Source organism: Takifugu flavidus, chromosome 13 (genome assembly GCF_003711565.1).
Source record: "Takifugu flavidus isolate HTHZ2018 chromosome 13, ASM371156v2, whole genome shotgun sequence".
NCBI lineage: Eukaryota > Metazoa > Chordata > Actinopteri > Tetraodontiformes > Tetraodontidae > Takifugu > Takifugu flavidus.
The window spans coordinates 1028344-1045109 of record NC_079532.1 but is presented as its reverse complement, the minus strand read 5'-3'; the positions used below and the strand labels follow the sequence as shown (position 1 = coordinate 1045109).

Genomic DNA, 16766 nt, shown 5'->3' with positions numbered 1-16766 from the left:
ACAACATTAGAAGAAGTGGATTTATTTATATTATACAACTGTACAACTACGTTTTGAGGCCAGATGGAGACTTAGTCCTGTGTGTGTGCATGTGTGTGTGCATGTGTGTGTGCATGTGTTTGTGTGTTGATAAGAACGTCACTGACGGATGTGATTTTACACCAACAGTCTCACTAGATTCTTCATTTTCAGACTTTGAAGCAGCTGTTACCATGACGTCAGCAGGAAATTACCTGTGCGTCCACCTGACAGCTGAATGTCTGTTAAACCTGAACCCATCACAGGCTGCCACTCGAACATCGCTGACCCCATTACCCACCACGTGTGTGTGTGTTCCTGGCCAGCTGCTTCCCTTGTCTCTGGTGTTATGTCACAGAACTGCTCCATCTGCAGGATCGTGCGGCAGGAACAAAGTCCAGATGTATGTTTACAGGCACTTCTTTATGGAAAGAGAAGCTTCTGCAACACTGTGATGACTGAAGCTACTCACAGAACAAATGTCATGAAGCTCTTTTGTGTTTTTATTATTGGAATCAAACATGTTATCACGTTCGTGAACTCACACAGATGAAAAACGCATGTCCTTTCCCAAACATCTGTGTGGACAACAGAGACACAAACAGAATAAGGTGTTTTCTGCTGCCCATCCACATCTACTGGATGATCGATGCTCCTCCGAGGACCTTCATGTTTGACCAGAGAAAAAAAAGATGGTTTGAAGGAAGTGGATCAGAAGTTCCCAGTCAGAGCTTAATCATAGTAGAAACGGATGGAATCTGAAGCATTTTCTTCCACCTGGATCACTGAGAAGGTGAAGTACTGACAAAATACAAACCAACATAAAACAAACCAGCGCAACAAACCAGTGTCCTTAATGCATGGCTTAGCTAATCTACTGCTAATGTCACTACACTTAAACACACACAGTCCATACACAAACATTTATTATCTCTAAAGTTAAACCTGATGAGGCGAATTTGCCCCGCCCACTCTGACCAACAGCTCAGTGCTGATTGGATAGCTTTTTTGTAAGCGTGACCTTACTGAACCAATCAGGGAGCAGGGAAACACAACCAATCAGCAGTTTGCTGCAAAGCCACATGGGAAACTGACAGAAACAAACCAAAAGGCACAGTTTATCATGCATGTACAAATGGTTTTTTATAAATGAAAATATGTGTTAAAATAGAGACGTTCAACAAATGTGGGTTTTGTCTGATGTCACTGGTGTAAAACAGTTTTTTTAGAGGCAGGATGGACATAAAGATTAAAGGGTGAAATAAAAGATCTTTGTTTTAAAGATAACTTCTACATTTCCAAACACAGACTGAGGCTTGATCCTCCTCTGCCAACAGTCACATCAAACATCCCTCCTCAGCTTCTCCCATAAAACCCCAGCCTGTTTGGGGAGTCAGACAGCTCAGAGGCCTCTGGATATAAACACCCGCCTGCGCATAGCGGAACATGAACGCACCACGGGACGCACAGCACAAACACTTTTCACTCTCCAAACGTGCTTTTCACAAATGTTGATACTCAAACTTTATACATTGAAACGCGAGGCCACAAACACACAGAACAAATCTGCTCTGAACGAGGAACCCGCCCCAGGACCGACCCAGAACCAACCCAGGACCGAGAGTCCATCAGCACCCGCAGGTCAGCCGATGTGGTTTTACGCGCGGCTGCTGCGCGCACGTTACAGTCCTGTCGTGTCTCAAACGCACTAGGACTGATGGTTTCCTCTGTCTGTGGTGTTTTAACTCCGGCGGCTGGTGCGCGGTGTTGACCAATCGGTATCTCAGTTTGTGGGTAACATGTCGAGTTGATGGTCGTCTCCTCTACTTGTGCACCGCGTATGTGTCGCACTGGTCCGTCAGAACGGAAATCCTGCAGTTCTCCGTCTCCATGTTGTTCAGTGGGATCACGATGTGCGAGTCGTCCGGTTCTGCTCTCACCGTCCCTGAGAAGGGACGCAGCGGACACGAGTTGGTGCCGCTGGGCGATGAAATCCTCCAGAACAGGTCCTTCATCTTCTTCCTGAACTCCCGACGCATGAGGCAGTACAACACCGGGTTCAGGCAGCTGTTGGTGTGAGCCAGGCACACCGTCACCGGGTGCACGTACGTGTGCACCATATAGTAGGTCCTGTCAAAGTTGACCACGTTGAATTTGACCAGGACGCCCCAGAAGGTGATGGCGTGGTTCGGCATCCAGCAGACGAAGAAGGAAAGGACGACGATGGTGACAGAGCGCGTCACCCTGGACCTCCGCTTCACATGGTTGTTGTTCATGCTGCGCAAGCGGACGAAGCGCAGCAGCAGCAGGTAGCACACGGTGACGATCAGCATGGGGAACACAAAGGCCAACAGGATCTTCTGCAGGTGGTACAGCGCCAGCCAGGACTGGCCGTCCGGGAAGCCCAACAGACACAGCCGCTCTCCGGCGACGCTCTTCACGGTGGAGAAAACCGCGGTGGGCAACGAGGCAACGGTGGCAGAGACCCAAAGCCCGGCGATGACCCAGCGCACCGGGCACACCCGCCGCCGTGTCCGGTCCTTCAACGCCGAGGCTACAGACCAGTAGCGGGTGACACTCATGGCTGTGAGAAAGAAGACGCTGGCGTACATGTTCATCACGGTCACCGACAGGATGATCTTACACATGGCGTTTCCAAAGGGCCAACTGAAGTCCAGAGCCGTGTCCACGGCCCAGAACGGGAGGGTCAGCACGAACTGAAAGTCCGTCACTGCCAGATTGAGGATGAACAGGTTGATACTGGAGCGTTTCTTCCTGCCGCGGCGCACCTTCATCAGGAAGAAGACCAGCAGGTTCCCCACCAGCCCGGCGGCGCACACTCCCGAGTACACGATGGAGATAAGGATGCGCAGCGCTGGGGAGCCGTCCGCGAGCACGTCGATGTCATCCAGGCTGCTGAAACGATTCGGTCCCGCAGCAGAGCGGTTCCAGAAGGACGAGCCGTTGTTTATCCACTGCTCCGCCATCACTCCGTTCGCTCCCGGTGTCCGTAACTTTCCCGCGTAGACAAGTTCGTCAAGTCCCGTCCGCGCATGTTGGAACGGTGCGCGAGTGTTCTGACTCTGCGGTCATCACCGCGGCTACGGTAATACGCGGCTCCGTGTGCGCGCAACGCCCTTTATCCTCTTGGTTCCAGGGGAGGCGCGTACACGCACGTAGACTGGCGGCAGAGCACAGTGCCGGTTCCAGAGATGGACGGACCCCCCGCCCCCCAGGCTGGGGACCACGTGCAGGGTTCTTTTTACAATTTCAAAAAATTTATCCCAATATAAGTCTCTCTCTGGAATGGAATGTAACTAGCCCCTGTCTGTCTGTCTGTCTGTCTGTCTGTCTGTCTGTCTGTCTGTCTGTCTCTCACACACTCTCACCTTAGAAATCTTTTTGCCGAGCCTGTGGCTGTAATGTCCTCAGCAGGTTTACAGTCCTGGTCTCATTCTGCTCCATGCTGCTGCAGGAAGATGAACACACCAGCTTGATTGTTCTCTTCTTCTGTCCTCTTCCAGGTGTTTAGCTCCACCCCTCTGAGGTCAGAACTCAACAGTGATTCAGCAGGTTAATAAAATTTCTGTTGTTAGAAGTAATGAAAATAACAAAAGAACTGAGCGTCTTCTGTTCAACACACATGTAGGACACTTGTAGATTTTTGTGTCAGTCAATCAGTAACACCAGTTCTACATTTATATGAGCTACAAAAACATTTAGTGCTGGTTGTTCTGACTTCGGAGATGATAAAACAAAAGGCAGTACAGAAGCCTGCACATGTTAGCATTTAGCACTTTACAATTTAGCTACAGCTAACCATCAAAGGTGGGCTTAAGCCAGTTGTGTTGGTGAAATAGATGGAAATATTCAAAATTATCTGTTCAAATACTCAGCTAAGTCGTTTCTGCTCCACTAATTGACTAATGAGCTAACAACTGAGCTAACCTATGTGGACTTTCCTGTTTAAAATGTGGCTTCTTTTTCAATGACCTCTGATCCAATCAGCTCTTTATGGTGAGACATTAGACAACCAGCTGCTTTATTGTTTTACCACTTTATTACTTTGTTATAGACTTCTCAGAAGCGAGCAGTCTATAATGCCAAGAGGGGAAAGAATACCAGCATTGACCCAGAAAGATGACAAACTCATTTGCTAAGCAAACAGTGAAGGGAGAATATTGTATTGTTGCTTAATATTTCATATAGAGAACAGAGAACTTCAAGACTACCTTCTATACATGGACTACAGAGCAGGGAGGGATGGTCCCTGGGGACCCCTGCAGGCACCAGAGCAAAAATCAACCCCCCATCCCAGCGCTCCTGCTGACATTCATCATCAGATCAGGGAAAACAAAAGAAATTTCCTGGCAGATCTGATTTCTGATGGAGAAGAGCAGTGGATGTGTTGGAGCCAAAGTCAATTTGCCAAGAATAGGCAAGAGTTCTGATAGAACCTTCTGATAGAACCTGAGGGGTTGAAGGGAATAAATGTGGAGAAAAGATATGCTGTGTCCCTTTGGGGTCCCAGTGTGATGGGGAAGTGATTCCTGTCTCCTTGACTCATTATTCATGCACCAGGTGCAGTGTTCACCATTATTGCCTCACAGCAAAAGGTTGTGGGTCCGATCCCCAGTGTTGAGTTAGTAGCCCCTCAGTGCCTGTGTGAGGTTCCTCCGGAGGCTCCAGGTTCAGAATTATCAGACTGGAGCTGGAACAGTTAAAATCATCCAGGCAGCAGCAAAGACGTCAGAACCTGAACATCTGGAACAGCTGGAGGTGTGAAAAATCTGGTACAGCTGGAACATGATCATCAATAACAAAGAGATCTGATTCATTGATCACTAGCAGAAAGATGTCCCCTTCAAGCAACATGAGCACAATCCTGCTCAAGACAGCAAAGGGATACAAGAACACCAGAGGGAAATGCAGGGACACAGACCAGTCCACCAGCAGACAGACCAGTACACCAGGACTCGGACCAGTACACCAGAACATGGACCAGTCCACTAGGAGCCGGACCAGTCTTCCTGGACATAGACCAATACACCAGGAGACGGACCAGTCCACCAGAACACAGGTCAATCCACCAGGAGATGTACCAGTCCACTAGGAGATGGACCAGTCCACCGGAAATCAGACCAGTCCACCAGAACACAGGTCAATCCACCAGGAGATGTACCAGTCCACTAGGAGACGGACCAGTCCACCGGGAATCAGACCAGTCCACCCAGACAAAGGTCAATCCACCAGGAGATGAACCAGTCCACCAGGAGACAGACGCAACAGCAGCCCTTTAGCCACATACCTACCATACATCACACCAGAGACCAGACTGTCTAGGAGCTGCCTGGATTTCTGCTCCAGCTCTGGGAGGACATCCAGGTGTGTCTCTACTTCTGGAGGACCCATGGGTTTCCTCCTGTTTTATGGCATTTTGTTGATGTCACTTTCACATAATGGAAAAAAGTTTTATTTCAAATTTTGAAAACTTCCTCAGTCTGACACTGATTAGACCTGCTTAACCAACGTCTCACCAGAGCAGATAATAGATGGAGATCTGAGGGGTCGAGATCCTGGTCCTGTCCCGCCTGAGCTCCTCGTCCTTCCTTTCATCTCTTTATTCTCTCATTTGTTTGAGGATGAGAAAAACAAGAGTACTGCAGATTCAACTAAAATAATTTCCAAAACTTTTGCAGATGATTTTTCACAGAATTAGCTGAGATGTTTGATCTGAAAATACGTCTCACAGTGGGAATCTGTCAGAGACATAAGAGCAGCAGACATGTTCACACTCCCTCGCTCGAGGAGACGCTGGTGATGTCTTCAGATTAAAGACATAAACCTTCATTTAATCTGAGCTGATGTTTCAATTCTCCTAAATGGTGGAAACCAACCACTCAGTCACGCGTTTGTAACTACTGTGGCTCCGACCCACTCTGTGATCAACGAGGCTACATCAGGAAGCCAACAAGAAATAAGACAACAGAGACATGCCTGACTGATGTGCCCTGAATACAGGCCATTTTCATCCATCCATCCATCCATCCATCCATCCATCCATCCATCCATCCATCCATCCATCCATCCATCCACCCATCCACCCATCCATGTATGGATTCCTTCTTGGCATTGAACCAGGGAGAAAACCTCAGAAGAACCGGGACATCCTCCTGTTCCCACCATCGTCGCCATGGACAGGACATAAACCTGTGTTTGTCTAAGAGCAGCTCATTCTGTGGTTTAACCATGATTCTGACGTCTGCACCAGTTTGATTATATTTTTAAAGCTAAACAGGTAGAAGATGTATTCATTTTTAGGCCAACTGATGAGACAAATGTCCAGTTTAACTGCAAATACATGAATCTGACTATGGTCCCGTGGTCCTCATCAGAGGGCTTGAATCACATGTTTGGAGCATTGGGTGATGAGTAGACGTTTGTGGGGAACAGCTGGATGATGCCACCAGGAAAGGTCGGCCTTCCTCTGTTGTCCATTTGAAGGACGGTGTGTGTGACTGTTGACACGGCGATCTATCCTTCATGTGGGGCCTAGCTGGTCCCTAATGGTTGGTTGGTGTCAGGAGACTAGATGAGGGTCAGGTTCTCCTCCAGCTCAGTGAATACAGCTGTTAGCTGAAGGTTACATATGTGATAGCAGCTCTGGGCAGCTCTCCGCTAAAGCTACAGTTAATCTTTGTGTTGGCTCAGAAGCTAATCAAGCAGCTAACTCCCCATTTTATAATAAAGTTCTTTTATCGTTCCAGCTGTCCAGAAGATCTGATCAATATTTAACAAGCTGCTCTGAAAATATGTGTCAGAGCGACTTTTGCATCGTTATGGTGAATTAGCTTTACAGATAATGAGCTGGAGGGAATGTTTCAGCTCTGTGGAGAAACAAGGACATAACACCCAGATCCAACATATGTAAATTCATCCAAGCATTATTTCCTTTAGTTTTTCATCTTAAAATGAACCCTTTGAAAAACTGTTACACTTATGTGTATGTTTCAAACCCCTGATGTAGAAATTTGGGGTTTTGAGGTTATTGTGAGATGCAACATTTATGTTTATTGGCATTATTTGCACTTAATGCGGAGCTATAAGAGATTTTTGTTCCTTTTTGTTTTCATTTTCTGTAAATCAGATGTTTTTCCAAAGAATTTTAGAGAAGTTGTGATGGTAAAGGTGCACTGAAGCAGGAACAAACAGCAGCAAGGAGTGACAATGGTTGAGGGTTTGAGGCTGAAAGTGCTTTTCTAACCTTCAGACGGAGACTATAAATGTCACCGTGGGAACTGTGTTGGCAAATATTTGATCAAAGTTGAGCTGAGAGGCTAAAATCTTTCATTCATGTGCAGCAGCTTTGATGTTGTAATGGAGAATCAGCCGGAGAACAGCACAAATTCTGTAAATAAATAACTACAGTGAAGTCCTGATCCGATCAGATCTGCTGCTGAAGCTCTTGTTATTCTTGATGACCTGGATTCTATCATTGGCCGCTGGCAGTGAAACAACTGAACAAACTATTCTGATGCTTCAGGAAGATTTTTCTTTCTTCTGGTTGTTGATTTTGCTGCCAAAATTGTCAGATTTGGCAGAAACACACACATCTGTCTCTGTGAGACCTATTCCCCAAGCTTCTGAACCCTGACCTCTGACACCTGACCAGAAACCTCAAACACACTTTTGAAGATGTGAGGACCAGACAAAATGTCCTCATTTTAGTAGTGAATCATTAGTAACCATTATAATCCTTATTTAGTTGGACAGAAATCCAAAGTTTGCCTCTTTGAAGAACCTTTTATGGATCTAAAAACCTTCCTTCCCCGACACAGCTTTGGTCTGACTGGTCTTATTTAAGCCTACAGTATACCGTATAAGCCTGATATTTCCCACTGGCTGCTTGTTTAACTGGATCTCATGTACTAAAGGTGGCCACTGTCATCTTGGTGGGGGCTTCCTGTCAGAGCTGGGTCATATGTGTCCCTGTTCTGGTTTTGTTCCAATCAAACATCAGAAAAGAGTCTCTGGAACCAAACAGCTGAGGGGGTTTACATCTTGTATTTTTCTCTTCTTTAGTTCTTCTAATCTTCTTTTTTCTTCTTCTCTCTGGTTTATGAAAATCTTCAGGGGGCTAAAAACCTGTCACTCAATAACTGATTAGGCAGAAATAATTAGCCTCCTGCTTGATGAGACTACTAGACCTTTAAATACCCAGCATGCAACAGGATTCAATCATTCGATCAGCGATCATTGATTATTAGATTACTCCTGCTGCTCGTTTGATTATTGATATGATTTGATTACTTCAGATTCAAATGCGACAGGAAGTGTTGATATTGTGAGAAAGAGCCGATGAGACGTATCACGATATTCTCTTCTCTTGTTGGCATTTCCTGTTGTGTTTGAGTATTTAAAGTAATTATCAGCTTAAGTCTTTGTGGCATGGTTTTAATGACTTGAATCAATTAAAAACCTGAAAAAAGGCAAACATCCTGAAGCTAACCAACATTAGCACCCCTAGTGGTTTAGACAGGGATGTTGCACAGACTTGTTAGCACTAATCGGAGCATCCAGATAGTTCTCAGCAGCTTCTGTTTTCTGTTCTTGAAAGGACGTTGTTTTTTAAAAAAATCTGAGCTCAGAAACATCAATATATGAAGCAGCTCCCGGTTTTAATAAGTCGTTCATTTAAATGAAGACGTTTGTTTTCATTAATTTCCTCCATCTTCAGAGAAAATTTGGATCAATTGAAGATTAAAGTCTGATTTTCTTCTCTGATCTGCAGCAAATTAGAATTGCATTGCATGAGGCATCAGAAGAGCAAACACCCAAACCCGATCTAAAGTTCTAAAATTCCGACATTCTGTCACATTCGGGAAAACTTTCCTCGTTTGTATTTGTCATTTTGCTGTTGTTCATTTTTACTTCTCTGTGTTCTATTGTTTGTTGACACTTCCTGTCTTTGTTGGTCGTTTCCTCGCCTCTGCTGAGTGGCTCCACCCTCATTATTTACATGTGTGGATCTTCCATCTCTTCTTCTTAATTCCATCATGGTTTCTTGACAGCTACTGTTTTCTCTGAGCTGGGATCAGTTTCTAGATGTTCTGGTCCCACCTGCACCCATCAGAAAAGAAAACTTGTTCCAATTTCTCATCTTCATGAAACCTGTAGATCAATCCAAACATCTTAATTAGATTCACATCAAATGATGTCTAGTCCTGGGGTCTTTTTTTGGTTCTTATTTGGTCCTTTGTTGGTTCATAATTGGTTTGTCTTTGACGCTAGCAGCCAAAATAAAATCTTTTGAACCTTTGAACTTCTCTCACTGGAAAAGCTGCAGGACTTTCAACCAAACTCAATTGGCGTGACCCCCCAAACCAGTAGGGGGCAGGATTTATGTGGATGGAAGCTGCCAGTTTGTGGATGATATAGCTGATGTTTGACGATTTGTAGCAAATATTCTCATTGTGTGTCAGACAAGGTGCTAAAAAGAAGTTTATCGTTTTCTCTGAGCACATCTGTATGTGATTCTAGTTTCTGGCCCTTTTAAGATCAGCCTCCTCAGGAACATTTCTGTCTTTTCTGCATTTTAGAAGTTCATAATTCAGAAAATTATCTGACATTCCATGAAGCCTGCAGTTTGCGCTGTACTCTGATGGTTAGCGGCACTGTTGTGTCCTTCCTCCTCCCCTGGAGTTGAGATAAGGGCTCAGCGTTGATTTTTTCAGGCGCCTGTGGAGACGACTGCGAGGACGCTGATGTAGACCAGCCACTTCAAACATATTCTCCCATGATGCCGCGCTACTGACATTTGATGCCCAGTTGGTCTCTTCAACCGCATCTCCAATCTTTATTATTCGTATTATTAATGATTTGAATCGTCAAAATGATTCCATTTTACCAATGAGTCAAAAACATGTGAAAGTTAAACGTCGGTAATTTAGTGTCATTGAACCGCAGCATTTCGGCTAAGCTCTCTTTGAAGAGTCTGTAATTGTCTCTGATGGATTAAAGGCACCAGACGATTGTTCGGGCTCTCCTTCCTCTCGGCTCTCCTGCTGTAATTATGGCGACGCTGCAGCCTGTGATGCTAATCTCTCGGTCAATGCCCTGACTCCCATTAGCAAGGCCATTGGGCAGAACAAACTGTTGAGTTCCAAACTGCCGCGCTGCCTCTGATCGATGCCTATATTTGTCTCCTTACATTTGTTTTCTGTCCACCAGTCACTCTTGTTCTGTTCTTTCTTTAGATCTGGTGCCATCGTGGAGCTTCAGCTCAGTTCTCTGTGAGTCCCATCAGCACAGACCTACATGAAGTTGTTCGTAACATCACTTTAACTTAAAAAATTTAAAAATGCTGTTTTTATTGTTTACCATCCCATCATGTGTATTAACGGCTGTCCAGGCAGATTTGGGCGAGGTTCCCTCTAGATCTGTTCACCCCAGCATCTCCCATCAGTCTTGTTGTCATCTGCATTTTGTGTATTTGGAGATAAACTCCAGACGAGCTGCACTTCACTGTTTGTTTATCTCTATGATCTGCAGCTCTGCTGATGCAGCATTGCCGTATGGCCTTCACGTCCACTTCAGTACCTGAGCTGCTCCACAGAATCCCCACTCTGTCAGGGATTTTTGAATGACCTGATTTTTTCCAGCCACACTGTTCCTCGTGTAAAGGAACTTCCTGCCTGCCGCACCGCTTGTGTTTTGTTAGCAGGGTAAGCTGTGAGGTCAAAATCAGCTCCGGTTGATTGTGGTCCACCAGCGTTTCCACACCTTTTTCTCTTTCTGTTTTTGAGTTGATATGCTTCTATCCCTTCCTCACACTCACGCCTCAGACCCCCACTGGGGGACATCAGGCTTTCAGATGAATTAGTCTTCCAGGGTTTTAAAGCTCCTCCTCAGAGTTTTGTATGAGCTTTAGCTTTGCAGAAACTGGTCAACAAAATAGAAATTGGGGAAGGAAACACGAAACAGCCGCTCAACCCTCATTTCCCTGGCAACCTGATGACCGAGCTGGGTGAAAGTAATTAGCCTTGCTGCCTGTCTTCAGAAGGACAATGAGAGTGGCTGACTGCAGGCGTCACCACTGCCTGGTTTAGTTAGTTCCGTGTCAGGAGGCAACAGTGTTGCTCCTCACTTATCATTGTCTCCATCAGGGCATCGATGAAACCAAAGTTCTAACACATACGGAGGAACTAGTACAAAAAAAGATAAACAAGCTAGCTGAGGAGCTGCTAATTGCTCCAACACCACAGCATCATCTGCCTCTCCTGGAAACCATTCAGGATGACGTTATCACCACGTCACCTGCATAATTAGTGTGGTGCAGATAAAGGAGCCAGGAGCCTCTCTCCTGTTATTATGGGAGATGCAGAGATAAGTGTGATCACGGCGTTGACAGCTAGAGCAGAACTTCAATAAAAGCTCCTGAAGTCGTCCCTCAGCGTCTCTGCAGGTTCTGCTCACTTCCAAACCACCTACAGAGGTGATTCACCTGACTGTGAAGTCTGATTAACATGTTCACATTCCACCTCAGATTTGGTAACCATGGGAAATACCTTCTTCATTTAATCTTCAGCTTAGCTCATTTAAAGATTTTTCTGCTACAACCTGTTTAAGGTCACATTTGTTTTCACTAATCTCTTGCTGGATCATGTGGTATCAGCTTATCACTAGCGTGTCAGCGGTGACAGACGCACGTTCCTCTACCGGCACAAATGCTAATTAGTGTCTGCTTGTCTCTGATTTGTCTCAACAGGCTGATTTTTCAAACAAATTCCATTATCAATCAAGAACTTCCTGTTTGTCTGAATGTGAATGTCTAAGAAGAGCTTCTCAATTAAGATGGAAGTTCCGCTGGGACACTAGGTAGCACCGCGGCGGACTAGTGGCCTAACCAGTACTTTGAGTCTTGGGTTGTGAGTGTGTGGATGCAATTGCGCTTATCTAGAGTATCTAGTGGTGTTTGTTTGATGTGTGTTGGATGTGTGTTGGGTGTGTGTTTCATTGCTGTCCGGCTGTGTTTTCTGTGTACAATCTCTGTTAGGAGGTCTTAAGTGTGCCTTCTCTAAATATTGGTCTTCGTTAGTGTCATAATAAAATGAAAATATGTGCGGAGATACAAGGGCTGATGGGGCGTCCATAAGGTCGCAGACATCTGACCACACCTTCTGCTTTTACTACTCAAACAAACCCACAAACCAAAATGTAAACAGAGACGACACCTGTGTGTGAACCTGGAAATAAACCAAGAGATGTCTGCAGAGTCCAGCTGTGTCAGATGTGAATCAGTCAGATTGAGGACAGTCGAGGGACACGCAAGCACGCTCCAAACCAGCAGGTTTGGTAGCGTGAGGTAGGCTCTGACCACAAACATCCATCAGCTGAATTATGGGCTGTTGTCATGTTCTGATTTTCAGATGGTGGCCTTCAGCAGCTGTTAACTTGACAAGAACTAGCTTTTCACCTGCTAACATGGAGAGTCAGGGTTGTTTTTCCAGTCCTTATCCAAAATATAGTCAGTTTAGCTATTCCATTTAGCTGCTTGTTTTTTAGCTGAAAGTCAAACTTTATCCTCAAACTTTAGCTTCAGGCAATAGCTTCACTGTCCATCCTCTCAGCCCTGTTTTATTACGTGACTTCAGTAATTCCCCTTATCGCTGTTACGCTGGGAGGTGGGGGCCAGACTAGCAGGCAGCTGATAGCAGCTTTTTTCCGATGGCAGGTGTTACCTGCTTATCTGTGTTTGTTCATTAAAGCAGATGAGCAGCGCTGCCGGCAGAAACATAAACACACACTGGAGGAGCTGCAGGAGCGTCTGGAGGAACCCGACAGGTTCCTAGACTCTTTGCGCTCCTGCGCTGCTTTCACTGCCCGCTTGACTATGGCTACAGGAAGTTAATGTTCCCACCTCACAGGAAATGAGCAACAGCAGCAGGAAATCCCCTTCAGCCCCCCTATTGAACAATGACACAGGTATGAAGCATCTGAGGACATCCACCTGTGTTCTGGAAACAGTCTAGGAGGCTGGAATGTATCTGGAAAACACGAACCATTCTTATCTTTTGCAAGCTCTTATCATCCGTCAGAGGTGGAACCGGTGGGAACAAACAGACCCAGAGCAGATGGAACATTCCGATTCTGATGGCTCAAATGAGCCAGATCAAAGGTAACATAAAATAAAAGAGTTTAAATTTGCATGAGATCAGTCGGACCATCAAACCTCCTGGAATGCAGGAAAGCTGAGCTTTAATGGGAATCCCCTCAGCGCATGCTTGGACCAGTGTGTTTGAATTAATATTCTGCAGTAATAATGAGGTGGGTGGCTAAATTATTCATCTCTGGCCCCGCAGAGTAAGGTCATCATCAGAGTCCAGCAGAACCCTGGTGAACATCCAGACCTTCAAGATCTGGATTAAACCATAACGTAACCCCACAGTTAAACCTGGACTTCCTTTCTGCCTCCCTTCTGATACTGCATTTTTTAGACATACACAGCCTCAACAGCACCTGAACAGAGTGGTGAAATAGGCCCTTGACACCAGCAGTCCCATCAGAGCTCAAACAAATGAGAAACCCAGTCAGATCTGTGTGGATCCTCAGATGTTTCCTCCTGGTCCAGATGCAGCGACTCTGACCAAAGGGTAATTATGGAAGAGAAATGACTCAGAGTCTATTTACTACCAACAGGAATATCTCTCCGTCTTCCTCCTGCAGCTTCACACTTCTCCTGCCTTTGTCAGGCGTGATCTGTCACCCCCGCGGCCTCCTTGGGAGTGTGTGTGTGTGTGTGGGGGGGGGATCTAGTAAACTCCATGATGACTCTCTCTGAAGAGCCTTTTGAGACATGAAAATCAGCCTCCACCTGATCTGACCCTCAAAGGCTGGAACAGCACCATGATGCTGACTGAAAGGCTAATGAGCTGATCACAGAGACAACACAGACCCTGAGAACTTCAGAGAACCTTTGAGAGTCTGTTTCCACCAGAACCTCTGTCCTCCAGCTGCTCTTCCATGAGAGCTGAAGCTAACATCATCTGCTGAGGTTTTCATTTCAGCTCATCTTATTTTAATAGCAGTTTTTGTATGCCCCCAACACACATACACACACATGGACGCACGCACACACGGATGTGCGCGCGCACACACACACACACACACACAAAACAGATTTTCCTTAAACCCGTGAAATGAATCATGAAATTAAAGCTTCTGGAAATTTCATCCTGGTTTATTCTCAGATTTGACTTCAGGCTGGTTGTGTCAGTGCCATCAGAGTGTCACATGACTTGACCACACCTATAAAGACTGTGTGTGCACGTGCACACGTATATGTGTGTGGGGGACAGAGCAGAAACAGCAGAGATGCTCCTGGGAATAGAAGCTGTGAGAATAACAGAAGTTGAATCAGAATAAATTTACATTTCTCCTATGCTATCTTCCTTGTTGACGACCCTGTTGTCTTCATTTTAATTTTCTTGTGTGACAGCAGCTCCCTCCACAGTTGCGACCTTTCACACCTCCTCCATGTGCATTCTTGCTGTTTTTGCCTGTAGCTTTTTCCAGAATCTTGGACATTTTGACTTCAGAAACTCTTTCAACGCTCTTACTTACGACAACAAACAGGAACAAAACCTTGTCAACCTAGTCTGCACCAGACTGGAACTGATTTGCTAACAGCAACATGTTGATGATTTTGAAGCTCTTACACATCAAGTTCATTTTCTCACAGGAAGTTCATTTCTGACAAAAACAGTTTGATTTTTAAAATAAAACCCTGTGTCAGTTATAATGACCATGTGCACATCTCCTAGAAAATAATAAATGGGCTATCTGGTAATGCTAAGTAAGAATCTTTGACTTCCTGAGTTTATTCTAGGAGGTTAAGAGGGTTAGCAGGATTTTAGCATAGCTCTGCTTTGTTTATGACACACTAATGAAACACTCATCCTGGAATATTCAATAATATCTGTGGAGAATCATAAAGAACCACTCAGCTAATTAACCGGACCTCATTAGAAGCTTGTTGTACTTAGAAAACATCTGTATTGATGAGGCAGCAGCAATAGCCCCTCCAGCAACAGGTAGAAAACTCCCCATTTGCCTTCTTTATCTTTTAATCTCAGATTCTTCATTGCCCGAAGCATCAAACTGGCTTTTCTTTTCAGTCAATAAGGCAATAGCGCATTTGACTGCTGTTGTGTGGCTGTTTAATCCTGACAGGCAGATCCGACTTTAACAACAGCCTTTGATTCTGTCTCTCTGAATTTGTGGGAGTTATTTATTGAATGATGGATTAAATGAGAAAAGTTCATATTTTTCGATATGCTCCAAAACAGTTGTTTAAAATGATTTAAATGCCCAAACACTTTCCAAAACACAGAATTCTCATCTGACAGCTCATTAAAACTAGCACTTCCAGCTAGCAATCTTATTTTAAATATCTGTTTTACACTTTTTTAGACTGTTTCTCCGCCAATAATTTGAAATCACACTGTCGTTCGTTCAATTATACATTTAAACTGCAACATTAAACTTGCAGCAGGAGATTCCCTAAACAAAAACCTTATTTTTAAAAACAGCTTGGACAGGCTAATGATGATCCATAAGCCCACCTCTGCCACAAAACAAGCATGTAAACAATCAGTGATTGAAGCTACTATTCCCTCAGATATTTTATATAGATACATTTTTCTTCTTGATTTGATGGTAATGTTTTATCTGTGGTGAAAGACAGGTGTGGAGGTCACAACCTCAGTGACCCAGGTTACTGAATGCAGCGACAGAAGTGCTAATTAGAATTAAATGAAACCTGACTGACAGGAAATGTGAGCTGCCCCTGACAAAATGAGCATTTAATGTTCTCAGTTCTGGATTCTGCTGACGTTTGTTGCTGCATCATTGTCACAGAACAGCAACAGGACATCAAAGCTCTTTCAGGGACAGGAGAATAATTAACAATGTGGAATGCTGAAGTGCCATGGCGATGGATCAGAGGTCTCATCACCAGGGTGGAGGTTTCCACCGGGTACACGTGAAGATCAGCTCCATCAGGTTGGTTCATGCTGAGGCTTCTTGACACGGCTGAATTTCCTCCAGATTTTTTCACCGTTGTGCCCATCCATGCTGGTCCTGGGTCAGTTTGGAAGTGGGCGTGGCCTGTACGTGGCATCAGTCAACAAGTCAGTACACATTAAGAAAACACATTCTTTCAGGCTGCTGCAGCATCCAGAGGTTCCTGCCGGCTCAACAGGAAGTGTTTCCTTCCAAATAAGATCAATCCAGCCGACAATTCCCATGAAAATATTGAAAGGAGAAGTAAATCCGTTTACGTGATAATGCGTCCTGTTTACATGCTGCTCAGCTGCTAATCAGACGGAATCACTGCGAGCAGCGTGTTCTGCAACACGTCAGATCTTTGAAGACCATCTGTCAATATGCAGCCACCTTCAGTGCTCCGGAAAAAACAGGAAATGTAGAGGGCGCCGATAAATTGCAGCTCCTGGTGTTTGACCAGAATTTCATTAGTTTTATGCATATTTACGGTCTCATCACAAGAGGTCTACAACAATGAAACTTTCAAATTTCAGGTCAATTCCAGATTTCAGTCAGGAATTGTGCAGTTTTAGTTCCTAAGGATGGAAGTAAAGGGGGAACTGTGAATTATTCAGGATCCGATGCTTCACCACCACAGAAAGAGATACCGTGGTACGGCGAATCAGCCCTGCTGCTCTGAGAGC

At 45.0% G+C, this 16766-nt stretch overlaps 1 protein-coding gene across 1 annotated transcript; it reads right to left on the bottom strand.

Moving 5' to 3' along the window:
• Positions 1 to 503: 503 nt before the first annotated feature.
• Positions 504 to 3286, bottom strand: rxfp3.3b (relaxin family peptide receptor 3.3b). Its single transcript, XM_057052666.1, has one exon. It carries the CDS (start codon positions 3003 to 3005, stop codon positions 1842 to 1844), a length of 1164 nt encoding a protein of 387 aa, XP_056908646.1. The 5' UTR covers positions 3006 to 3286; the 3' UTR covers positions 504 to 1841.
• Between the last annotated feature and the right edge of the window lie 13480 nt (positions 3287 to 16766).

Bases quoted from the DNA above. Each gene is read 5' to 3' on its own strand.
- rxfp3.3b (XM_057052666.1), bottom strand. From the start codon at position 3,005: ATGGCGGAGCAGTGGATAAACAACGGCTCGTCCTTCTGGAACCGCTCT.